This window comes from Mobula hypostoma, chromosome 29 (assembly GCF_963921235.1).
Source record: "Mobula hypostoma chromosome 29, sMobHyp1.1, whole genome shotgun sequence".
Classification (NCBI taxonomy): Eukaryota; Metazoa; Chordata; class Chondrichthyes; order Myliobatiformes; family Myliobatidae; genus Mobula; species Mobula hypostoma.
Window position 1 is genome coordinate 2,486,881 of NC_086125.1, and position 27,000 is coordinate 2,513,880.

General features: G+C 43.2%; 1 protein-coding gene across 2 annotated transcripts in view; it reads left to right on the top strand.

Moving 5' to 3' along the window:
• The window catches only part of olfm2a (olfactomedin 2a), a 642,861-nt gene that overhangs the window by 430,194 nt on the left and 185,667 nt on the right, over positions 1 to 27,000 (top strand). For both annotated transcript variants that reach the window (XM_063035724.1, XM_063035723.1), the window contains exon 2: positions 20,179 to 20,325. In XM_063035724.1, the coding sequence (XP_062891794.1) occupies positions 20,179 to 20,325 (147 nt within the window). The remainder of the gene's footprint in view (positions 1 to 20,178; positions 20,326 to 27,000) is intronic.

A 27,000-nucleotide genomic window follows, 5' to 3' on the forward strand; every position in this document is an offset into this window, starting at 1 on the left:
CTCTGCACCTTCTGCCCAAAGACAGGGGGGAGGAGAGAAGATTCAGGGTAGTTGGTGTCTTGGATTATGCTGGCTGAGATAAATCTGGTTTCCATAATGTGCTGAGCTGTGCCTACAACCCAGCAGATTCCTCTGGTCAGGACCAGTAGCCATACCAAACTGGTATGCATCCATGCAGAATAGTGCATCAATAAAAATCGGTAAAACTCAAGGGGAACATGCCAAATTTAGAATCATAGAGTCATAGAAAAGTACAGGCCCTTTGGTCCATCTAGTCCATGCCAAACCATTTAAATTGCCTACTCCCATCAACCTGCACCACGACCATAGCCCTCTATACCACTACCATCCATGTACCTATCCAAACTTCCCTTAAAAGTTGAAATCGAGCTCACATGCATCACTTGCACTTGCAGTTCATTCCACAATGTCATGGCCCTATGAATGAAGAAGTTTGACTTCATGTTCCCTTAAACTTTTCCTTTCACCTTTAATCCATGATCTCCAGTTGTTGCCCCACCCAGCCTCTGGAAAAAGCCAGTTTGCACTTACCCTATCTATACCCCTCACAATTTTGTATACCTCCATAAAATCTCATCTCAGTCTTCTGCGTTCTGAGGAATAGACTCTTTAACCTCCAGAAGAAGTAGAGGCATCGGTAAATTTTCTTGACCATGACATCAAGTAGGACAATATCAAACAGCAAAGAGAAAACAACTTGAGTTTTGTTTCTGAGCTCGAATACAGCTCTTCAGAAATGAGCTCTAATCGGGTGTGATTACTTGGGACAGATTACTCCCGTCTCCTTTGCTCATTCACCATTACGATGTAGTGTCGCAGAAGAAGGAGTCAAAGTCTACTAGAAAACATATGAGGGGTGATTGATAAGTTCGTGGCCTAAGGTAGAAGGAGTCAATTTTAGAAAACCTAGCACATTTATTTTTCCGACATTTACACACTTAGCCCACCAGTCGTGGAGCATACAGATCCCTTTGTAGAAGTCGGTGTCTTGGACCTCCAGAAGTGGTCCACAGCATGGGGTGATTGATAAGTTCACGGTCTAAAGTAAAAAGAGATGAGGAGAAACTTCAAACTTCCTGCATTTTCACTCAAAGAGTTGAACTGCATGTGCATGTAACGAGAGCTGTATAACTCATCTTCTTCTACCCTAGGTCATGAACTTATCAATCACCCCTTGTAAGATCTCACTAAAATTTGTTAAGCAATGTCTCACCTTCAGTTAAACATTCCTTCAATGCTTATAACAGATGCAACTGGAGCTTCTGTATTAAACCTGATTAAGATGTGTAGTTCTTGAGTGGAATATTATACCTGTCAATAATTTAAGTACTGCAGCCGAAATTGTTCTGCATGATATTAATGTGCAATTTGCATTGTTATGTTCAGCCAAGATAGAGGTCTATGGGTATTTAAATATTCAGGCACCTAGAGCTAGAACGGGAATGTGATGCTGAGGAAGAAGATTGGCCGTAATCTGATTGAGCAAACACAAGGGGCTTGTGGCCTCCCTCTGCTTGTATTCCATACTGTAAGTGTTCAAGAAAAAAAATCTAATTTAATATGGTCAGAAAATCTGAAAACCACATGCAGCAGACTGGCCTTTCTGGAATAAACCAGTTCCAAATTATCACATTGATAGAGCAGCTACTATTAATAAGACCATAAGATATAGGAGCAGAAATAGGCCATTTGGCCCTTTGAGTCTGATCTGACATTCAATCATGGGCTGATCCAATTCTTCCAGTCATCCCCACTCCCCTGCCTTCTCCCTTCAATGCCATTCTGGCAGATTTCATTAGTACGTGTTACAAGTCCCTTTCTCCATCTTACTCACTGGCCGACTGAGTCCCATGTCATGTCTCACATGCCTGCAATGAATTCCATGTGGGTGCTCCTTGCCACCGGATGACCCCGCTCTCATTGTGTGAATGGCTGCGTGGATCCCAATCCTCCTCAATGTACTAGGGACAAGTGGCTCACCTCCAGTATCCCAACTTGGGCCACACCAGGGAGAAGAATGGTAAACAGCGGTCACTCGCCTGCGATGTGTCATTTGCTTCTCATTCCTCATCAGCTGATCTGCTCCAGTATTTCTGTGCTTCATTTTGGATTTCCAACGTCTGCAGCTTTTCTGCTTTTGAGACACTGTAAGGTCATGGCTCCGAGGGTCTTCCTGAAAGAACATAAACACTATCCCTTCATCCCTTCTTGACATGATTACCCTTGGAATTACAGCACAATAGCCATTCAGATCCATACCAGCTCTCATGTCTCTTTCCCCTCCACTCTGAAGCTCCTTTTCAAACACATCAAATACCCTCTTTTGTTACTTACCTATATTAAGGGATAATCTGCAGTGGCCAATTAACCCACAGACATGTTTTTTACAAATGTATTAACCAGAGCACCCAGGGGGAACTCACGCAGTCACAGGGCAAACCTACAAGTTCCACGTTAATAGCACCAGAGATGAGGATGGAATTAGTGTTGCTGGTACTGTGAAGCAACAACTCTAGCCATCGTGCCTCTGCCACCTTGTGTGTTTGGCAGGAGTTTTTCACAAAATCAGAGCACTGAGATTTTATCCAGCGCAATCTATGGATTCATTTCCTAGTTCCATATTCTCTTTCTCTCCTTCCCTGAAGCTATTGAACTACTGCCAAGATTCATCTCCAGTGAGACCCGTGAGCGTTCCGTGCAATTATCCAGTCCAGCCCTTGACAGAGTTCAAAGGAGATCACTCAGACTCATTTCTGCTCCACCACTATGTCTGTCTACAGATTCAAACATTTGAAGATTCAAAGTACGTTTATTATCAAGGTATGTATGCTGTATACGACCTTGATATTCATCTTCCTGTAGTCAACCACGAAACAAAGAAACACTGTGGAACTCTTTCAAAGAAAACATCAAACACCCAACACACAAAGAAAGAACAAATCGTGCAAACAGCAAATAACGAGTGAATAACGCATAGAGTATTAAACATCAAACCCCAGAGTCCTTGAAACAGTCTAGAAGTGTTCCATTTAGTTAGTTCAATTTCCATCCATTCGGCCCATCAAGTCTTCTCCGCCATTTCATGATGGCTGATCCTTTTCCCTCTTAACTGCCTTCTCCTGCCTTCTTCCCATAACCTTTCACACCCTGACTAATCAAGAACCTACCAAACTCCTTCTTAAATGCAACTAGTGAACTGGCCCCTGCAGCTGCTTGTGACAGTGCCTTCCACAGGTTCACCAACTTCTGGCTAAAGAAATTCCTCTTCATCTCTGTTCTAAATAGATGTCCCCCTATTTTGAGGCTGTGCCTTCTGGTCCTAGACTCCCCGACCAAAGGAAACACCCTCTTCACATCCACTCTATCGATCTCTTTCAATGTTCAATAGGTTTCAAGGAGATTCCCTCTCATTCTTCTAAACTTCAGCAAGTATAGGCCCAGAACCTGCAGTTGCTGCTCATATGATAACCTTTTCAATCCCGGAACCAATTTCACGAACCTCCTCCGAATCCTCTCCGACATCAAGGCATCCTTTCTTAAATAAAGGGACCAAAAATGGCTCACAATACTTTATATGAGGGTTTACTAGTGTCTTATATAGCTACAACATTACAACTTTACTTTTATATTCTAGTCCTCTTGAAACGAATGCTAACATTGCATTTGCCTTCCCCTCCACCTACAACTTAACCTTTAGGGAATCCTACATGAGGATTCCCAAATTCCTTTGCACCTCATATTTTTTAATTTTTTTCCCATTTAGAAAATAGTCTATGCTTTTCTTACTTCTATCAAAGTGCATGTCCATACTCTTCCCAACACTGTATTCCATCTGCCTTTTCTTCGCCCATTCCCCTAATTTGTCTAATTCCTTCTATAGCCTCTGTACATCCTCAAAACGACTTGCTCCTCCATGTATCTTCTTATTGTCTGCAAACTTGGCCACAATACCATCAATTTCATCATACAGGAGTGAGATATGCCAACTAGTGGAGTGGTGTCGCAGCAACAACCTGGCACTCAACGTCACTAGGATGAAAGAGCTGATTGTAGACTTCAGAAAGGGTAAGATGAAGGAACGCATACTAATCCTCATAGAGAGATCAGAAGTGGAGAGAGTGAGCAGTTTCAAGTTCCTGGGTGTCAAGATCTCTGAGGACCTAACCTGGTCCCAATATATCGATGCAGCTATAAAGAAGGCAAGACTCTGACTATACTTCATTAGGAGTTTGAAGAGATTTGGTATGTCAACAGAAACACTCAAAAACTTCTTTAGATGTACTGTGGAGAGCATTCTGACGGGCTGCATCACTGTCTGGTATGGGGGGCTACTGCACAGGACCGAAAGAAGCTGCAGAGGGTTGTAAATTTAGTCAGCTTCATTTTGGGTACCAGTCTACAAAGTACCCAGGACATCTTCGTGTAGCGATGTCTCGGAAAGGCAGCATCCATTATGAAAGACCCATCAGCACCCAGGGCATGCCCTTTTCTCACTGTTACCATCAGGTAGGAGGTATAGAAGCCTGAAGGCACACACTCAGTGATTCAGATTCTTCCCCTCTGCCATCCGATTCCTAAATGGACATTGAACCCTTTGACATTACCTCACTTTTTTAATATATATTATTTATGTTTTTTGCACAATTTTTAATCAATTCAATATACATATAACATAGAACATAGAATAGTACAGCACAGTACAGGCCCTTCCGCCCACATTGTTGTGCTGACCCTCAAACTCTGCCTTCCATATAACCCCCCACCTTAAATTCCTTAAATTCCTCCCTATACCTGTCTAAATTGACCTATACTGTAACTGATTTATTTAGATTATGAAGACACGCAGTCCTCTTTTATTGTCATTTAGTAATGCATGCATTAAGAAATGATACAATATTTCCTCTGGTGTGATATCACAAAACACAGGACAGACCAAGACTGAAAAAACCAACAAAACCACATAATTATAACATATAGTTACAACAGTGCAACAATATCATAACTTGTCCATGAGCACAGTAAAAGATCAAAGTCTATCAAATGTCCCACATCTCACACAGATGGGAGAAGGAAGAAAAACTCTCCCTGCCATACCTGACCACAATCCGACTCTGAGTCATCCAAAAACTTTGAGCTCTGATCACGGAGTAATGAGCGCCATCACTATCCGAATGATTCGACCTCAATCTCAGTCGCTAACAAAGCCGGGGATTTTGAGGCCTTCCCTCCGAAAGATTCCCGACCACACAGTAACGACAGTAGCGAACGAGCGTTTCAGAAATTTTTCCAGATGTTCCTCTGTGCTTTCACGTCCATCTCCATCAGATCAGAATTGTCCACGGCCCCTATTTAACGGATACGATATCATTTTCACCGGAGGGCTGCGCACGCGCGGCACGCTGCCATCTTCTCCTCCCACCAATATTATTATTTATTATTATTATTATTCTATATTATGTATTGCATTGAACTGCTGCTGCTAAGTTAACAAATTTCATGATACATGCCTGATTCTGAGTCTGGTTCCGATTCAAATCATTGACATACAACGTGAAACGAAGTGGTCCCAATACGAAGCCCTGTGGAAAACCACTTGTCACTGGTAACCCATCCAAAAAGGATCCCTTTATTGCCACTCTTTGCCTCCTATCAATCAACCAATACTGTATCCATACTAGTGTCTTTCCTGTAACACCATTGGCTCTTACCTTGCTTAGCAGCCTGATGTGCAGCGCCTTGTCATAGACCTTCTGAAAATCCAAGTATACAATATCCACCGATTCTCCTTTGTCAAAACGGCTTGTTACTTCTTCAAAGAATTTCAACAGATTTGTCAGGCAAGGTTTACCCTTCAGGAAATCATGCTGAATTTGGCCTATTTTGTCATGTGCCTTCAAGTATTACAAAACCTTATCGTTAACAATTGACACCAACATCATCCCAACCACTGAGGTCAGGCTCACTGGCCTATAATTTCCTTTCTTCTGCCTCCCTGCCTTCTTGAAGAGTAAAGTGACATTTTCAATTTTCCCAATGCATCTGGTCCAGGTTGCTTATTTCCCTTCAAGCACTATCTCCCCAATAGTAGCAAATGCCCCTTGAAACTCTTGAACTTTTAGCATACTGCTAGTCTCTTTCACAGAGAAGGCCGATGCAAAATACTTATTCAGTTCAGCTGCCATTTCCTTGTCCCCTATTACAACTCTCCAGCATCATTTTCCAACAATCCAATATCTATTCTCGCCTCTCTTTTACTCTTTATATATCTGCAAAAGATTTGGCATAATTTTTGATGTTATTAGTTGGCTTATCTTCGTATTTCTTTTTTCTCCCCCTTATGCTTTGTTTTATTTGCTTTCTGTTTCTCTTTTAAATCCTGATCAGCTAACTTGCCACTATTTTTTGCTCTCTTATATGCCCTCTATTTTGCTATTATGTTGGCTTGGACTTCCTTTATCAGCCATAGTTATGTCACTATAGAGTATTTCTTCTCTTTAGGATGTATCGATTCTGTGCCTTCCGAGTTGCTCTGAGAAACTCTAGCCATTGCTGCTGTGCCATCGTCCTTGCCAGTGTCCCTTTGCAGTCAATTTTGGCCAGCTCCTCTCTCATGGCTCTGTAATTCACTTTATTCCACAACTTCCCAGTGGTAGTGATATAGAGGTTAAGTTCTGACAAGTGGTTTAGAAAGCCATTTCAGAGGGAAGCTAACATCCAACCACATTAGTCAGGCCCTGGAATCAAACCATTGGTCAGACTAAATAACTTGCTTAAATTCCTCCCCTAAAGCACATTACTGGACCAAAAATGATTTTTATAATAATCTGAGGGCTGTCAGAGGTTACAGCGGGAGATTGATAGGATGCAAAACTGGGCTGAGAAATGGCGGATGGAGTTCAACCCAGATAAGTGTGAAGTGGTTCATTTTGGTAGGTCAAATATGATGGCAGGGTATAGTATTAATGGTAAGACCCTTGGCAGTGTGGAGGATCAGAGGGATCTTGGGGTCCGAGTACGTAGGACGCTCAAAGCAGCTGCGCAGGTTGACTCTGTGGTTAAGAAGGCATACGGTGTATTGGCCTTTATTAATCTTGGAATTGAATTTAGGAGCCGAGAGGTAATGTTTCAGCTATAGAGGACCCTGGTCAGACCACACTTGGAGTACTGCACTCAGTTCTGGTCACCTCACTGCAGGAAGGATGTGGAAGCCATAGAAAGGGTGCACAGGAGATTTACAAGGATGTTGCCTGGATTGGGAAGCATGCCTTATAAAAACAGGTTGAGTGAATTCGGCAATTTCTCCTTGGAGTGACGGAGGATGAGAGGTGACCTGATAGAGGTGTATAAGATGATGAGAGGCATTGATCGTGTGGATAGTCAGAGGCTTTTTCCCAGGGCTGAAATGGTTGCCACAAGAGGGCACAGGTTTAAGGTGCTGGGGAGTAGGTACAGGGGAGATGTCAGGAGTAAGTTTTTTACTCAGAGAGTGGTGAGTGTATGGGAATGGGCTGCCGGCAACGGTGGTGGAAGCGGATACGATAGGGTTTTTTAAGAAACTTTAGGATAGGTACACGGAGCTTAGAGAAATAGAGGGCTATAGGTAAGCCTAGTAGTTTGTAAGATAGGGACATGTTCAGCACAACTTTGTGGGCCGAAGGGCCTGTATTGTGCTGTAGGTTTTCTGTTTCTATGTTCTATGAAGGTTTTATTGTTGCCATTGCAATCTCTTTTAATTCAAAATCATTTAGTTAACTGAATTCAAATCCCACAGCTGCAGAGATAGGATGTGAACTCTGCATTGCATAGCAGAGGAGATGATTTATTAAGCCGCTAACTTAACGACTGCACCACCACCAGCATTTTCAGAGATACCTCTTCCTTATCTATTCATTCAACCCACTTAATCATAATCAATTTTGTTTAAGCTGAATTAGACTATATTTAGGATAGACCACTGAGCTCAAAGACAGCTTCCATCCCATTGTTATAAGACTGTTAATGTACCTGAAGTATGATGTAATGAGCTCTTGGTGTCATACTCGCCATCATCATGACCATAAAACTGATTGTATGTCTGCATTGCATTTCCACTGTAACCATAGTACTTTTACATTCTGTACCAAGAGCACAAAATGCAAGAAGAATGGTAGTGTTGTGTAGTGGTTAGCACTAGGCTTTACAGCACCCGCAGCCCAGGTGAGGAGTTTGTCCATTCTCCCTGTTTCCTCCAAGTGCTTTGGTTTCCTCCTAGAGTCCAAAGATGTAGTAATTGGTAAGTTAATTGTTAATTGTAAATTGTGGCATGATTAGGCTAGGATTAAATAGGGATCTGCTGATGGGCGCAGCTCGAAGGGCCAGAATGGCCTACTGCACGCTGTCTCTCAATAAATAAACTTAGCAGGTCATGCAACATCGATGGAGAGAAATAAAGAGTATATGTTTTGGCCTGAGACTCCTCATCGTCCTCAGATTTATTCATCTGACTGATCCTGTGATCACCTGTCTGAAGTCCTCATCAGGGGCAGAAAGATCCCGGCGATGCTAACATGGTCTCTGGCCTGAACTTGCCTGGGGTCTCCCACTCTGCCGTACACAGTCATACTGCAGGGAAAGTGTGAAGAAATCCAGGAAAAGAAAGTGGGAGGAGGCAAGGAGTACAAGCTGGGAAGTGTTAGATTGGGGGAGGTGGAGGTGAAGCTGGAGGTAATAGGTAGAAGACATAAAGAGCTGAAGAAGAAGGAATCTGACAGCAGAAAAGAGTGGACCATGGTGGGAAAGGCACCAGAGGGAGGTGATGAGCAGGTGAGGATAAGAGAAGGGGTAAGAATGGTGAAAGGTTAACGAGAGAAGGGGGATGGGGAGCAACCATCAGAAGTCAGCTAATCTAAATTCTATTATTGCCTTTCCTTTGCATACTACTTTGATGTACTGCTGGGATTATCTGTATGGATGGCATGCAAAGCACTGTCCCTCGGTACATATGGCAATAATGAGCCAATTTACCAATCGAGGTGTGAACTTCGGTCACAGAAGAAAGCACTTCACATTCTGTACGTCGAGGCTACACGGAAACTTCCTCACAGCCAAAGTGTGCCTGTGTTCTGCTCAGTATATTATATATATTTATTACTCACAGCCTCATTAACTTCATGGATTAAATATGAAAATTAAAGGATTTTTGATTAACAGGTTATTTTAGGCTATGTTTTATTGCAAGATCTCCTACCTTGTTGCTCTATCGTGTAGAGTACAGATTATTCTATACTAGCACGGTGAAGACAGTGGGGAGTTATGGATAATAGAATGCATTGTACAGCTCTGCTTTAACTCATCACATGGTATTCATAAAATCAAGGGACCTTCGATCAGGAGCATTTCTACATTTACTGGCCACTTCATTAGGTACACCTGTACACCTGCTTGTTAATGCAAATATCTGAACAGCCAATCACGAGGCAGCAACTCAATGCATAAAAGCATGCAGACATGATCAAGAGTTTCAGTTGTTGTTCAGACCAAACATCATAATGCAGAAGAAATGTGGTCTAAGTGACTTTGACCATGGAATGATTGTTGGTGCCAGATGGGGTGGTTTGATGATCTGAGAAACTGCTGATCCCCTGGGATTTTCACACACAACAGTCTCAAGTTTTCACAGAGAATGGTGCAATAAACAAAAGACAAAAAAATCAGTGAATTCAGGAGGTACCTAATAAAGTGGCCACCGAGTGTAGTCTTTGGAGACCGACAATTCACACTGCCGCAGCTATTTGCATGTGGCTGTGTAGTCAAAGTTTCCTCCAACAAGACAAGCCAATTTGTCTGGGTCTCTTCACGGACCTTTCTGTTTCTAGTCCATTATCCAGGCCTCTTCCACAGTTCACTCACAGATCAAAATATTGCAGGATATTGAACAGCCTCCTGCATCCAAGCATTAAACTACTTGCCCTGTGATCCAGAGAGACAGCTATCTCCATCTCAGCCGTGCTTCCCATCCTTACTCTGGCAATCCCATCTCAGCTGAAGGCCTTACTACCAGCTGTCAGCTGTGCCTCAGTGTGTTAGATGGTTCCTATGGTCATGTAGCGCAGAAAGAGGCCCTTCAGCCCATCACATCCTTGCATTCATTAAGCAGCTGTCTATACGAATTACACTTGCTAATGCATGATCCATAGCTTTCTTTACATTGGCAAATCATTTGGTGATTCTGGCTCAAGACTGTTCGATTAGAGTGCGAAATCGTTATTTTTCATGTAATTTAATTTTCGTGTGACTGTTTATAAGTTTTTATAATCGGTGAACATTCAGTAATTATAGTATATCTGATTCTGTATATTTCTAGAAATTTCTTGAGAGCCTGTGTCACCTGACTATTTCATAGGTTACTTCTTATCTCTGGGATGTGCTCATCACTTTAATAAGCTAATATTTGGTATAATTTATTTGTTTATTGAGATGCAGAACAGAACAGATCGTTCCAGACCTTCAAGCCGCACCACCAGCAATCCCACAATTTAACCGTAGCGTAATCACGGGACAACTTGCCGTGACCAGTTAAACTACCAACTGGTACGTCTTTGAACAGTGGGAGGAAACCAGAGCACCCAGAGGAAACCCACATGGTTATGGGGAGAACGTAAAAACTCCTTACAGGCAGTGGCAGGAATTGAGCCCGGGTCACCAGTACTGTAAAACTCTGGTGCTGTTCTTTATGGAGTTTGTCCATTTTCCCTGTGACTGAATTAAAGAGTTATAAAGTAGTACAGCACAGACACTGGCCCTTCAGCCTATCTCTTCTAAACCAAGCATGGTCCAATCTAATATAATGCCATTTTCCCGTGTCTGCCAAACCCTTCCTATCCATGCACCTGTTAATTTCCCCAGATGCTCCAGTTTACCCCCACATTGCAAAGATGTAATAATAGGTTAATTGGCCATTGTCAACTACCCCTCAATATGAGTAACGTGGGAATTAGGATGGTGCGAAAATAAGTTTGTTGGGAAAGATGGTGGAACTAGATTGATGGTTTTGCTCTGCAAGTGGGCATAGACTTAATGGGCTGAATGGCTTCCTTTTGTGTGCTAAGAAAATATAAAGATAAGTAAGTATGAGAGCAAACTGCAAGTAAAAGAAATACAATCTTGCAGCACCAAAGAAGACCATTTAGACCATTGAGTCTAAGATATCCTACCAATGAGAGCCACCTTCATATTGGTTTCCAGAATTTTGTCTCCCTTAGTATTTCTTCCATTTTACAGACAGTGATCAGTTTATTAAGTATCTCCTGTATCTAATAAAGTGGCCACTGACTGTATCTTCATGGTCTTCTGCTGCTTAGCTCATCATTTTAAGATTCGATGTGTTGTGCATTCAGGGATGCTCCTCTGCACACTACTGCTGTAATGTGTGATGAATTGAATTACTGTCGCCTTCCCGTCAGCTCGAACCCTGTGGCGTCCTCCTCTGATCTCTCTCATTAACAAGGCATTTCACCCACAGAACTGACACTCACTGGATGTTTATTTTAGATTTTTTCTTATCATTCTCTGTAATCTCTTGAGACTGTTGTGCATGTCGATCTCAAGAGATCCACAGTGTCTGAGTTGCTCAGGCTGCCCCATCTGGTGCCAACTACCATTCCACGGTCAAAGTCACTTAGATCACATGTCTTCCGCATTCGGACGCTTAGTCTGAACAACTGAACCTCTTGACCACGTCTGCATGCTTTTATGCGTTGAGTTGCTGCCACACGATTAGCTAATTAGATATTTCCCTTAACGAACAGGTGTACAGGTGTAGCTAATAAAGTGGCCACTGAGTGAGTGTATTTTTGATCTCAGAAAGCCATGCGCTAATGATAGAAAGTCCTTCTCTGGCTCAAGCACATAATACTGGCAATATGCTTTTTCAATTGATGACTTCCCCCCACCTTTAGGCAGCCCCTTGAGGTTGAGCGAGACTCATTTCTGCTCTAGGGGTTGTGAAACTACGGAATGCACTGATATGAGGGTGAAATAGGATTTGACCATGTGGTCCCTCAAAGAGTATCCACTGTCCATTATAGAAAGCTTCCTGTAGATTGTAGGGAGCAAATGTGGCCCCAATACCAGGAGAGGGAAACGAGGCCGCAGATAAGCAAATGAGAGCAGGGTGAATCCAAGCAGGCTTTTTCCCTCTGGCTGAGTGAGACTAGAACTGGAGGTCATAGTTTCAGGGTGGAAGGTAAAATATTTAAGGTGAATTTGAGGGGAAACTTCTTCACTCAAAGAGTGATAAGCGAGTGGAAAGAGTTGCCAGCAGAAGTGGTGGACATAGGTTCAATTGCAGCATTTAAGTTTGAATAGGTACAAGACGAGAGAGGAACGCAGGGCTATAGTCCGGGTGTGGGTAGATGGAACTAACAGAAGATCAGGACGAGATGTTTCAAAGGGCCTCACTCTGTGCTGTAGTACTCTATAACTCTATTTGTAGGCCACTCGGTCCTTTAAGCCTACCCTATTCCTCACTTCTAGACTCCATAACCCTCAATCCCTCAATTCCATCTTTACAAAGTTATCTCACCCAAACTTTTACTTATTTCTAATGACATAGCTTCCACAACTCTCTGAGCAGAGCATTCCAGAGATACGCCACGCTCTGCTAGAAAATATCTCTACATACTATAGCTTTAAGGGACCAACCCATTATCTTGTAAGCGAGTCTCATCGTCTCAGAATCTCCCATGAGTTAAAAACTCTCAACATCTAGCCTGTCATTCCCCGTTGAGATTTGCTTTCTTTTAATAAGATCACCCCTTTTCTCTTCTAAACTCCAAAGAATTCTATCAATTTGTTTGGCCCAGTCCAACACAGGCAAAGCCCTCCCCCACTATTGAGTACATTTACATGGGACACTGCCTCAAGAAAGCAGCTTCTATCATCAAAATCACCCCCATGCTCTCATGCAAGAGGTACAGAACATAGAACATACAATGAGGAGGATTACAGAACATCGAACATACAATGTGGAGGATTACAGAACATCGAACATACAATATGGAGGATTACAGAACATAGAACATACAATATGGAGGATTACAGCGCGGTATAGGCCCTGCAGCCCATAATGTTGTGCTGACCTTTTAACCTACTTTTTCATCAAATTAAGCCTTCCCTCCCACACAGCCCTCCATTTTTCTATCATCCATGTGCCTATCTAAGAGTTTCTTAAATGGTGGTAATATACTTGCCTCAACACCACCCTGGCAGGGTGCTCCACACACCCACCGTTCTAAAAAGTCTTAGATTCTATAGGTGTTGGCGCGTGGCCAAGTGGTTAAGGCGTCAGTCTAGTGATCTAAAGGTTGCTAGTTCGAGCCTCAGCTGTTGTGTCTTTGAGCAAGGCACTTAAACACACATTGCTCTGTGACGACACTGGTGCCAAGCTGTATCGGCCCTAGTACCCTTCCCTTGGACAACATCGGTAGCGTGGAAAGGGGAGACCTACAGCATGGGCAGCTGTCAGTCTTCCATACAACCTTGCCCAGGCCTGCGCCCTGGAAACCTTCCAAGGCGCAAAACCCATGGTCTCACGAGACTAACGGTTGCCTATAATATATATAATGGATTCTATATCACCTGGTTTGAGGAACAGTCTGCTCTGAATCTATGACTTACAGACTCATTTTCAAGAACTCTTTACAACTCATGTTCTCAGTAATATTTTTATTTACATAGTTTCTCTTCTTTTATACATTGACTGTCAGTCTTTGTCTGTTTATGTATAGTTTTTTATAAATTTCATTGTATTTTTTCTTGTAAGTACCTGCAAGGAAATTAATGTCGTGCTAGTACATGGCAACACCTACATAATTTGATAATCCAGTTTGATTTTTGAATCTGGAGTTCTTTCCAGGATATCTCATATCCTCTCATATCCCTTTTGCCAATCAACTTTCCAGCTCTTAGCTCCATCCCTTTCCCCTCCTGTCTTCTCCTATCATTTCGGATCTCCCCCTTCCCCTCCCACTTTCAAATCTCTTACTTTCTCTTTTTTCAGTTAGTCCCAACAAAGGATCTCGGCCCAAAACGTCAGCTGTACCTCTTCCTATAGATGCTGCCTGGCCTGCTGCGTTCACCAACAATTTTTATGTGTGTTGCTTGAAATTCCAGCGTCTGCAGATTTCCTCGTGTTTGCGTTCTTTCCAGGATAGATGGAATGAAAGCCCACACAATTTTCATGATGGTTCAACACATGCACACACACACACAAAAAATCTGTTTCAGTCAGTCCAGTTCCTCATGAATGTCACAGAGTTGTTGCTAAATTGGTGACAGATCAGACTGGGGTTTGAAATGAAATGTTACATTGCTGCTACAGAGGGTGAACTGAGTTTGAGTTTAAGGACATTTCAGCTGCAGTAATAATAAACGCCAGTCTATAATAACAGTGACTTGAGGCCATGCTTTCAATAACAGGGAAATGGATTTCATATGATTGTTTTTAAAAAAAAATCATTGCACCAAGTTCAGTTCAATGTTTGAGGTTAAGAAGAAAAGGCTTCCCAATCTTTGACCTGACTGAATTATCTAAAGCTAATAAAAACTGCTAGACCCTTTGTAACGCCAAACTCAAAGCAAGAGCTTCTGAGTAGTCATGACTCCAGTAATCTTGTATTCTGTCTATATCAAAATAAATCAAGATCATTCATTAAACGTAAAACAAAAAGGATTCTGCATGTGCTGGAGATCTTGAGCAGTGCACACAAAATGCTGGACGAACTGAGCAGGTCAAGCAGCATCGTGGAGAGGAATAAACAGTCGACATTTCAGGCCACTTACCTTCATCAGGACTCATTAAACTTTCCTGTTTAAATGGAAAGATTTAGACATGATTGCCTTCTTTAAAGGTGTGGGGTTGTTTGTATTTCCCTCTTACAAAGTGTCAGTTTCTCCATGACGGGTCCAAAGTCTAAGTCTGTCTGAAAGTTGGGCCTTCATACTGGGTAGTCCATGTGACTGGTTATTTTAAAGAGGCTGTCATATTGAGTTGTATTTCCTCTAAATTGCAGTGCCTCTGAATTTTGTGTTCTTTAGAGGGACAATCCCTCTGAACCATGGGTTCTCTGAAGTGGACAGTACCTATGAAAATTATTCGTTCAAAGGGGCACTTCTGAATGATAATTCTTTTAAAGAGGGTGCTGTCTCTGAATGACAGGACTTTTAAAGGTACTGTGTTCTGTTAATGCACTATTCCGGACGTGCGGAATGGAGCTGGTCTGCAGCAGTCACTGATATTGTCCCTGGTTGTTGAGAGATGGTGGCGGGGAGAAGATGCCACAGCTAAGGAAAGAAAAAAGAAATCTCTAACTGTGAGAAGAAGGCAGGAGAAGCCAGAGACATGCAATTTGATAATGTTTTTTACAGTTTGAAGTTTGTCAGCATCGTCTTTAAACATATTTCTCCAATAAATGATGACTCAGCTGCACATTATTTATCAGTATTGCCTGTGCAGTGTATTTTTAATGGATCTCTGCATATTTTCAACAACATAAAAATTAAATTGCAGATTTATTTGACAGGGTTGATGGTGCAGCATTCCCTCAGTAGGGCACTAAAGTGATGTCCATCACGTTCTTCTGGTGTTCAAGTCTCTGTTTTTATATTAAATGTTAATGATTTTGATGATGGAATTGATGACTTTGTTTTTTAACATAGAACATAGAAAAGTACAGCACAGTACAGGCCCTTCGGCCCACAATGTTGTGCCAACCCTCAAACCCTGCCTCCCATATAAGTCCCCACCTTAAATTCCTCCATATATCTGTCTAGTAGTCTCTTAAACTTCACTAGTGTATCTGCCTCCACCACTGACTCAGGCAGTGCATTCCACACACCAACCACTCTCTGAGTAAAAAACCTTCCTCTAATATCCCTCTTGAACTTCCCACCCCTTACCTTAAAGCCATGTCCTCTTGTATTGAGCAGTGGTGCCCTGGGGAAGAGGCACTGGCTATCCACTCTATCTATTCCTCTTATTATCTTGTACACCTCTATCATGTCTCCTCTCATCCTCCTTCTCTCCAAAGAGTAAAGCCCTAGCTCCCTTAATCTCTGATCTAATGCATACTCTCTAAACCAGACAGCATCCTGGTAAATCTCCTCTGTACCCTCCCCTTCCTATAGTGAGGTGACCAGAACTGGACACAGTACTCCAAGTGTGGCCTAACCAGAGTTTTATAGAGCTGCATCATTACATCGTGACTCTTAAACTCTATCCCTCAACTTATGAAAGCTAACACCCCATATGTTTTCTTAACTACCCTATACACCTGTGAGGCAACTTTCAGGGATCTGTGGACATGTACCCCCAGATCCCTCTGCTCCTCCACACTACCAAGTATCCTGCCACTTACTTTGTACTCTGCCTTCGAGTTTGTCCTTCCAAAGTGTACCACCTCACACTTCTCCGGGTTGAACCCCATCTGCCACTTCTCAGCCCACTTCTGCATCCTATCAATGTCTCTCTGCAATCTTTGACAATCCTGTACACTATCTACAACACCACCAACCTTTGTGTCGTCTGCAAACTTGCCAACCCACCCTTCTACCCCAACATCCAGGTCGTTAATAAAAATCACGAAAAGTAGAGGTCCCAGAACAGATCCTTGTGGGACACCACTAGTCACAACCCTCCAATATGAATGTACTCCCTCCATCATGACCCTTTGCCTTCTGCAGACAAGCAAATTCTGAATCCACCTGGCCAAACTTCCCCGGATCCCATGCCTTCTGACTTTCTGAATAAGCCTACCATGTGGAACCTTGTCAAATGCCTTACTAAAATCCATATAGATCACATCCACTGCACTACCCTCATCCATTTGCCTGGTCACCTCCTCAAAGAACTCTATCAGGCTTGTTAGACACAATCTGCCCTTCACAAAGCCATGCTGACTGTCCCTGATCAGACCATGATTCTCTAAATGTCCACAGATCCTATCTCTAAGAATCTTTTCCAACAGCTTTCCCACCATAGATGTAAGGCTCACTGGTCTATAATTACCCGGACTATCCCTACTATCTTTTTTGAACAAGGGGACAACATTCGCCTCCCTCCAATCCTCCGGTACCATTCCCATGGACAACGAGGACATAAAGATCCTAGCCAGAGTCTCAGCAATCTCTTCCCTTGCCTCATGGAGCAGCCTGGGGAATATTCCGTCAGGCCCCGGGGACTTATCCGTCCTAATGTATTTTAACAACTCCAAAACCTCCTCTCCTTTAATATCAACATGCTCCGGAGCATCAACCTCACTCATATTGTCCTCAACATCATCAAGTTCCCTCTCATTGGTGAATACCGAAGAGAAGTATTCATTGAGGACCTTGCTCACTTCCACAGCCTCCAGGCACATCTTCCCACCTTTATCTCTAATCGGTCCTACCTTCACTCCTGTCATCCTTTTGTTCTTCACATAATTGAAGAATGCCTTGGGGTTTTCCTTTACCTCACTTGCCAAGGTCCTCTCATGCCCCCTTCTTGCTCTTCTCAGCCCCTTCTTAAGCTCCTTTCTTGCTTCCCTATATTCCTCAATAGACCCAGCTGATCCTTGCTTCCTAAACCTCATGTATGCTGCCTTCTTTCACCTGACTAGATTTTCCACCTCACTTGTCACCCATGGTTCCTTCACCCTACCATTCTTTATCTTCCTCACCGGGACAAATTTATCCCTAACATCCTGTAAGAGATCCCTAAACATCAACCACATGTCCATAGTACATTTCCCTGCAAAAACATCATCCCAATTCACACCCGCAAGTTCTAGCAAGTTGTTGCAGATGATAGGAAGATAGGTGGAAGGCCTAGTAGCTTTGAGGAAATAGAGAGGCTGCAGAAGGACTTAGACAGATTGGGAGAATGGGTAAAGAAGTGGCGGATTGAATACAGTGTCAGGAAGTGTATGCACCTTGGTAGGAGAAATGAAAGGGTTGACTATTTTCTAAATGGAGAGAAAATACAATAAACTGAGGCACAAAAGGGCTTGGGAGTCCTTGTGCAGGATTCACTAAAGTTTAATTTGCAGGTTCTGTCTGTGGAATGCAAATACAATGCTAGCATTCATTTCAAGAGGATCAGAATATAAAAGCAAGGATGTAATGTTGAGACTTTCTGAAGCACTGGTGAGGCCTCACTTGGAGTATTGTGAGCCATTGTGGGCCCCTTATCTTAGAAAGGATGTTCTGAAAAAAGAGAGGGTTCATATGAAGTTCATAAAAATGATTCCAGGTTTGAACCATTTGTCATGTGATAATAATAATAATAATAATAATAATAAATAACAAGTACTTTATTGATCCCAAATGGGAAATTGTTTTGTTACAGCAGCAACATTTAAAAATATACTTAGCCATAACAATAAATAATAATAATAATAAATATACTACTAATATTAACTAATAATAAAATACAGACTGATGATATACACAATGATAATTTACCAATGTGCAATACTGTGCAATAATAACATATGAAATAATAAAACCGAGACTATTGTACTCTGATGTGTGATCTCCTGTCTCACAGAGTTGAACAGTTGTATATGCTTATTGCATTTGGTAGGAAACATTTTCTGTGACGATGCTGTGATAGCAGAGCTGAATGAACCTGTTCAAAAGGGTGTTCCATCGCTTATTCAGTGGGTCATAGAAAGGATGTGCCTGATTGTTTATATGAAGAGCATTTGATGGCTCTGGGCTTGTATTCACTAGAATTCAGAGGAATGATGGGTCACCTCATTGAAACCTATCAAATTGTGAAAGGGCTTGACAGAGTGGATGTGGAGAGGATGTTTCCGATAGTGGGAAAGTTAAAGATCAGAGGACACAGCCTCAGCATAAAGGGGTGTCCTTTTAGAACGGAGATGAGGAGGAATTTCTTCAGCCTGAAGGTGGTCAATCTGTGGAATTTGTTGCCACAGGCAGCTGTGGAGGACAAGTCTGTATGTATATTTAAGGCAGAGGTTGATAGATTCTTGATTGGTCAGGGCATGAAGGGATACGGGAAGAAGGCAGGAGATGAGGGCCGAGAGGAAGGATGGATCTGCCATGGTGAAATGGGAAAGCAGACTCGATGGGCCAAATGGCTTAATTCGGTTCCTATGTCTTCTTCTTATGGTCTTATGGAATCTCAAAGTTGTACATAGTAAACATACTTTGAACGTTGAACTTTATCTTGCTGTCATCAGAGACTGGAATGGACTTTGATGACGAAGATGAACTCCTGCTGCCTCGGGCTACCCTTTCATTGCTTTGCACCTTATTGTCTGTTTGCGCTACACTTTCTCTGTAACGGTAACACGTTATTTTGCATATTGTTATTGCTTTACCCTTTGCATTTATATCTGGAACCATCTGTCTGGATGGATGTAACCAATTCTAATTTCAACCAGTGCCCATAAAGTTTGGTTATAGATACTTAAGGCAGAGGGGATTCATCAGCAGTGGTTGGCAGCTCAGCTAGGAGAAGGAAAATTCTGATCCCAAACTCCGCTGCCTTGCGGCTATACCCACTCACAGAGAGGACTTTGCGAGTAAACCCTGAGGGAAAAATCCAGACTTGAAGTCTAAGTTCAATGTTGACTGGTAGCCCCTGCGAGCCCACTGGTGCCAAACAGCATTGGTCTCTGCTGTTCCTTTGGGTTCATCAGATGCATGGAGAGGGGGAGCTTGCTACATGAGCAACAGCTTACTCTCCACGTCGTACTGCCTGCTTTGTGTATCGAGACAGCTGGGATGCCACATTCATGGTCGACCCTGACCAATGGAGGCTTCCAGATGCTTAAACTACACTCCACAGTCAAGCATCACCAAACAATAGGGACATAGAGTGGTAGAGCACTACAGTACAGAAACAAGACTTTAGTCCGTTTTCTGCCTAGTCCCATCGAAATGCCCCTGGACCATAGCTCTGCACTCTCCTCTCATTCATGTACCTACCCACACTTCACAAATCATCCCCTGAGCAGCCCCCATGGATGATAAGTGGAACTTGGTGGAGAGCGGTCTTTCTTCAAGTTCCGATGGTCTGTGCTGGCGAAGCAAAGGTCTGATTTTCAACACATAATCTGTTGCAGCCACTGATGCTTCAGTAAATTCTCCTTTGTTGTTCCTCCACAGACTCTCTTCCCAAGTCCGGAGGAAGGCTGGGAGATATACAGTTCTGCCCAGGATCCCGATGGGAAGTGCCTGTGTGCAGTGGTTGCCCAGCGGAGTATCTGCTCGCGTGACGCACGCAGTAAGCAGCTGCGCCAGCTGCTGGAGAAGGTAATCTCAGCCGTGCATTTACTTGGGAGGTGTTGGGATTTGCTGGGAAATTGCTACGGATTGCTACTATTAAAACTGGGTATGGACGTTAAAATCAAACCCTTGGTGTAAACTTCATTGCCTTGAGAGCCCAGCCATGCAATGACTCACACGCATTCAGTGTTGCATCCCAGGCTATCTTTGAGAGGGTCAGAGATGAGTTTCCAAGAACTCTTGAGCATGCACATTGCACGTTACATCTGTGTAAGGGTGATGTGTGTGTTTGTGTGTACACAGTGACTGTGTAAGTGTGGTGTGTGTTTGTGTGTACACAGTGAGTGTGTAAGTGTGGGGTGTGTGTTTGTGTGTGTACACAGTGAGTGTGTAAGTGTGGTGTGCGTTTGTGTGTACAGCGTGAGTGTGTAAGTGTGGTGTGTGTGTTTGTGTGTACACAGTGAGTGTGTAAGTGTGGTGTGTGTATTTGTGTGCACACAGTGAGTGTGTAAGTGTGGTGTGTGTTTGTGTGTACAGCGTGAGTGTGTAAGTGTGGTGTGTGTTTGTGTGTACACAGTGAGTGTGTAAGTGTGGTGTGTGTTTGTGTGTACACAGTGAGTGTGTAAGTATGGTGTGTGTATTTGTGTGTACACAGTGACTGTGTAAGTGTGGTGTGTGTTTGTGTGTACACAGTGAGTGTGTAAGTGTGGGGTGTGTGTTTGTGTGTGTACACAGTGAGTGTGTAAGTGTGGTGTGCGTTTGTGTGTACAGCGTGAGTGTGTAAGTGTGGTGTGTGTGTTTGTGTGTACACAGTGAGTGTGTAAGTGTGGTGTGTGTATTTGTGTGCACACAGTGAGTGTGTAAGTGTGGTGTGTGTTTGTGTGTACAGCGTGAGTGTGTAAGTGTGGTGTGTGTTTGTGTGTACACAGTGAGTGTGTAAGTGTGGTGTGTGTTTGTGTGTACACAGTGAGTGTGTAAGTGTGGTGTGTGTATTTGTGTGTACATAGTGAGTGTGTAAGTGTGGTGTGTGTTTGTGTGTACACAGTGAGTGTGTAAGTGTGGTGTGTATGTTTGTGTGTACAGAGTGAGTGTGTAAGTGTGGGGTGTGTGTTTGTGTGTGTACACAGTGAGTGTGTAAGTGTGGTGTGCGTTTGTGTGTACAGCGTGAGTGTGTAAGTGTGGTGTGTGTGTTTGTGTGTACACAGTGAGTGTGTAAGTGTGGTGTGTGTATTTGTGTGCACACAGTGAGTGTGTAAGTGTGGTGTGTGTTTGTGTGTACAGCGTGAGTGTGTAAGTGTGGTGTGTGTTTGTGTGTACACAGTGAGTGTGTAAGTGTGGTGTGTGTTTGTGTGTACACAGTGAGTGTGTAAGTATGGTGTGTGTATTTGTGTGTACACAGTGACTGTGTAAGTGTGGTGTGTGTTTGTGTGTACACAGTGAGTGTGTAAGTGTGGTGTGTGTTTGTGTGTACAGAGTGAGTGTGTAAGTGTGGTGTGTGTTTGTGTGTACACAGTGAGTGTGTAAGTGTGGTGTGTGTTTGTGTGTACACAGTGAGTGTGTAAGTATGGTGTGTGTATTTGTGTGTACACAGTGACTGTGTAAGTGTGGTGTGTGTTTGTGTGTACACAGTGAGTGTGTAAGTGTGGGGTGTGTGTTTGTGTGTGTACACAGTGAGTGTGTAAGTGTGGTGTGCGTTTGTGTGTACAGCGTGAGTGTGTAAGTGTGGTGTGTGTGTTTGTGTGTACACAGTGAGTGTGTAAGTGTGGTGTGTGTATTTGTGTGCACACAGTGAGTGTGTAAGTGTGGTGTGTGTTTGTGTGTACAGCGTGAGTGTGTAAGTGTGGTGTGTGTTTGTGTGTACACAGTGAGTGTGTAAGTGTGGTGTGTGTTTGTGTGTACACAGTGAGTGTGTAAGTATGGTGTGTGTATTTGTGTGTACACAGTGACTGTGTAAGTGTGGTGTGTGTTTGTGTGTACACAGTGAGTGTGTAAGTGTGGTGTGTGTTTGTGTGTACAGCGTGAGTGTGTAAGTGTGGTGTGTGTTTGTGTGTACACAGTGAGTGTGTAAGTGTGGTGTGTGTTTGTGTGTACACAGTGAGTGTGTAAGTATGGTGTGTGTATTTGTGTGTACACAGTGACTGTGTAAGTGTGGTGTGTGTTTGTGTGTACACAGTGAGTGTGTAAGTGTGGTGTGTGTATTTGTGTGCACACAGTGAGTGTGTAAGTGTGGTGTGTGTTTGTGTGTACAGCGTGAGTGTGTAAGTGTGGTGTGTGTTTGTGTGTACACAGTGAGTGTGTAAGTGTGGTGTGTGTTTGTGTGTACACAGTGAGTGTGTAAGTATGGTGTGTGTATTTGTGTGTACACAGTGACTGTGTAAGTGTGGTGTGTGTTTGTGTGTACAGCGTGAGTGTGTAAGTGTGGTGTGTGTTTGTGTGTACACAGTGAGTGTGTAAGTGTGGTGTGTGTTTGTGTGTACACAGTGAGTGTGTAAGTGTGGTGTGTGTTTGTGTGTACAGCGTGAGTGTGTAAGTGTGGTGTGTGTTTGTGTGTACACAGTGAGTGTGTAAGTGTGGGGTGTGTGTTTGTGTGTGTACACAGTGAGTGTGTAAGTGTGGTGTGCGTTTGTGTGTACAGCGTGAGTGTGTAAGTGTGGTGTGTGTGTTTGTGTGTACACAGTGAGTGTGTAAGTGTGGTGTGTGTATTTGTGTGTACATAGTGAGTGTGTAAGTGTGGTGTGTGTTTGTGTGTACACAGTGAGTGTGTAAGTGTGGTGTGTATGTTTGTGTGTACAGAGTGAGTGTGTAAGTGTGGTGTGTGTGTTTGTCTGTACAAAGAGAGTGTGTAAATGCATCTGGACCAAACTCTGCAGTCACAAAGAGAACATGCAAACTCCTTACAAGCAGTGGCTGGAATTGAACCCGGATCCCTGACGCTGTAACCATGTTATGATAACCACTACACCACTGTGCTACCATTGAATACATCAACTGAAATCCAGGGGTTACGGCATATTTGAGTACGAGTGAGTGGAATACAAGTTTAATCTCAGTGCTTGGTGCAGATCCGTCATGAACCACTCAAGTACTCTGCTCTCTCCAGTCACCAGCTCCCAATGTTGATCAGTTCTGTATGGATTTACGCCAGCAGGACCCTCTAGGAAAACTGAGGTTGCTACCACTGAAGGTCATGTCTGGATGTGTCCCCCTGGGCTGTGATGACACATTCAGTAATTAAATGCCAGCTCTGCTTCGATCTCAATTTATACACTTAACCACCACTCCACAGACCAGCTCTTGCTTCCATCTCCTTACAAACATCCACCAAGAGCTGGGTACATGCAGCACTTCAGAAAAGTAATACATTTTATTTATTATTTTCAGACAACCTCCATCACGCAGTACTTACTTACTTACTGCCTGTTATGCCACTGGTTCTTAGGGCAACAATGAGAGTCCTCCATCTCTGGTGATGTTCTAGGCTTCCTTCACCTTGTCAGTAGCTTCCTCTCGGTTTTCACGACTATCAGTCATGCAAGTCCCGGGTGGAGACTCAGGAATACCGTCACACTCAGATGTAGAAGGATTCTTCATTGCTGTTTCCGTAACATTTTTGTTTAACTAGCAGAGTTGTTGCCCTGAGCTGAACCCCTGAACCTGGAGGACCGGTAGACCACTCTTAGTCTGGCCTCTACCCTTTGACCTATTTGGCATGGGTGACCCTATCAAGAGTCAAAGCATAAAACCCTGACTCCAGTCAACACAGCCTCCAAATCCCCAAATCCATGACAAGGCTGTAGTCCACTTGGAGAGCACCAGGCAGACAGACACATAAATTCAAACCTAAAAACTGTCATTGATCCCCAGTTACACAGAATGAATTCCTTCTGTCTCTAACTGAGGAGCATTAAACTCCCCTTCTTGTCTCAATGTTGAGAGACAATATACATAGCTGGTGAATTGATCGAGGGTGTTAGGAAGGTGTTGATATAGGGAAACTTGGTCTGCTGCCAGGGGAAGTCTAGATAGCCTTAAGAGCAGTATCCGGTCACAGTCAATCCAAGTCCTTTATTGTCAAATGCACAAGTACAGAGAGATAGAGGCATAATGAAAAACTTGTTTGCAGCAGCATTACAGACATGTAGATTCAGACAATACACATTATGTATAAATTACGCAAGACAGTGAAGAAAAAGACTTTACAAAACAAGGCATTCGTGAGGAAAAAAACACCGTTGAGACATGTTCATGGCATAAGGTTGTGCAGGTCAGTTCAGGAAACTGATGGTTGTAGCAAAGTAGCTGTTCCTGACCCTGGTGGTGTGTCACTTCAGTCCTCTGTACTTCTGCTTGACAGTAGCAGTGAGTGAGAAGAGGTCATGACCCAAATAATGTTGCCTCTTGCAGGTGGGAGAGGTTCAGAACTATACAGGAAGTTTGAACCCCACTTCTGCTATATCACAGTCTAACGATGTGCTACAGGGAAGCCTGCAAGTGTCGCCATGCTTCTGGCTTCAACACAGCATGCCCACAACCTACTAATCCACATCAAAGTTGCTGGTGAATGCAGCAGGCCAGGCAGCATCTCTAGGAAGAGGTACAGTCGACGTTTCAGGCCCAGACCCTTCGTCAGGGCTAACTGAAAGAAGAGCTAGTAAGAGATTTGAAAGTGGGAGGGGGAGGGGGAGATCCGAAATGATAGGAGAAGACAGGAGGGGGAGGGATGGAGCCGAGAGCTGGACAGGTGATTGGCAAAGGGGATATGAGAGGATCATGGGACGGGAGGCCCAGGGAGAAAGAAAAGGGGGAAGGGGGGAAAATCCCATGATCCCATGATCCTCTCATATCCCCTTTGCCAATCAACTGTCCAGCTCTTAGCTCCTTCCCTCCCCCTCCTGTCTTCTCCTATCATTTTGGATCTCCCCCTCCCCCTCCCACTTTCAAATCTCTTGCTAGCTTTTCTTTCAGTTAGACCTGACGAAGGGTCTCGGCCTGAAACGTCGACTGTACCTCTTCCTAGAGATGCTGCCTGGCCTGCTGCGCTCACCAGCAATTTTTATGTGTGCGGCTTGAAAGTACAGCATCTGCAGATTTCCTTGTGTTTAACTACTAATCCATATGTTTTTGGAATGTGGGAAGAAACCAAAGCTCACACTGTCACAAAGAGAACGTACAGACTCCTTACAGACAGTGATCAGTGATTGCTGGTGTTGTAAGGCGATCGCACTAACCACCACCCTACTCAATTTCTGCTTACTCTTCTGTAAGGAAAAGCACAATCCCGGCACCATTGGTGGTCTTCTGGTAAATCCCCACCTCCCTTCTACAATACCTTGTTATTTCCATGCCTTCCCAAACACTTTTTATCAAGACCAAGAGAATGAGAAGAGGTTCGCTGCCTATTTTCCTGGATGAAGGCTTGAACCTGCATCCCTTAGACCAAAATGTAACAGTTTAGCCCAATAACTTGGCTGGAAACTGTGCAGTGGCAATGTCAGTTCCTAAATCACTGCTGTGCTCACATATTAATTCAAGGTTCATTTACTTGAAAAGCAGAGATGAAAATCTTTGCAGCTTAATTAACAGCAAGGGTAATTTTAAAGTATATTATTATTCTTTGCCTTCAGGGAGTAAAATGCATTTAGAAATGTTGACCTTGGTTGATTGCCAAATATCATTTAATTATTCCAATTATGTTATCATTTAATTCAACCACTAGACAATGTGACAACTTGAAGTACAACTTATGGTGAGAATTGGAAGTGGTCCACAAGAACAATATTATTCTTATTTAGATGAAACTGCTGGATGTGTAACATGAAAGTGCATTGTTCACACCTCTGTCCACAGTAGCCTGGGGGTGTTTGGTACTTAAATAGATCAGTGGAAAGCCAGTTAATACCCGGGGGAAAGGGGAGGGGCATAGGATTGAATGGAAAAGCCGACAAAAAAAGTGGTGTATACATCGAAGGAAAAGGCCTCCCCACTATTGAACACATCCAGACAATGCTCTCTTCTTGTTGCTGCTATTGGGAGACAGGTACAGGGACATTAGAACCCACACCACCAGGATCAGGAACAGTTGTTACCCCTCAACCATCAGCCTCCTGAACCGGTGGAGGTAACTTCATTCACCTCATTACTGAACTAATTCCTCAACCTGTGAACTCTAGTTCAAAGACTCTACAACTCATGTTCTTTAAAATGCTTATTTATTTATCTATCTATCTACTAATGTATGTATTTATTTGTTTGTTGTATGTATCCAGTATTCTTTTGCACATTAGTTGATTGTCAGTCTTAGTTTTTGTGTAGTTTTCATTGATTCTATTACATTTCTTTATTGATTCATCATGAATGCCTGCAAGAAAATGAGTCTCAATGTAAAATATAGTGACACATGTGTACTTTAATCACTTACTTTGAACTTTGATAGGAATGGTCACCCAGAGAGTCAACACAGGTAAGATAGGCTGAGCCTTCTCTCTGCGGTGAGGTGTCATTTGATGACTCAGGGAGCACAGAAGCAGGCAATTCAGCCCACTAAGTCTATGCTGACCGTCGTGCTCATTTACAGGAATTCTACGCAATCCCATTTTATTCCTGAGCATTAAACGATGAGCTGGAGGAACTCGGCCAGTCTTGCAGCTTCTATGAGAGGACAAGAATCAATGATGTTTCAAGACAGAGCTTCCCTATCCATTT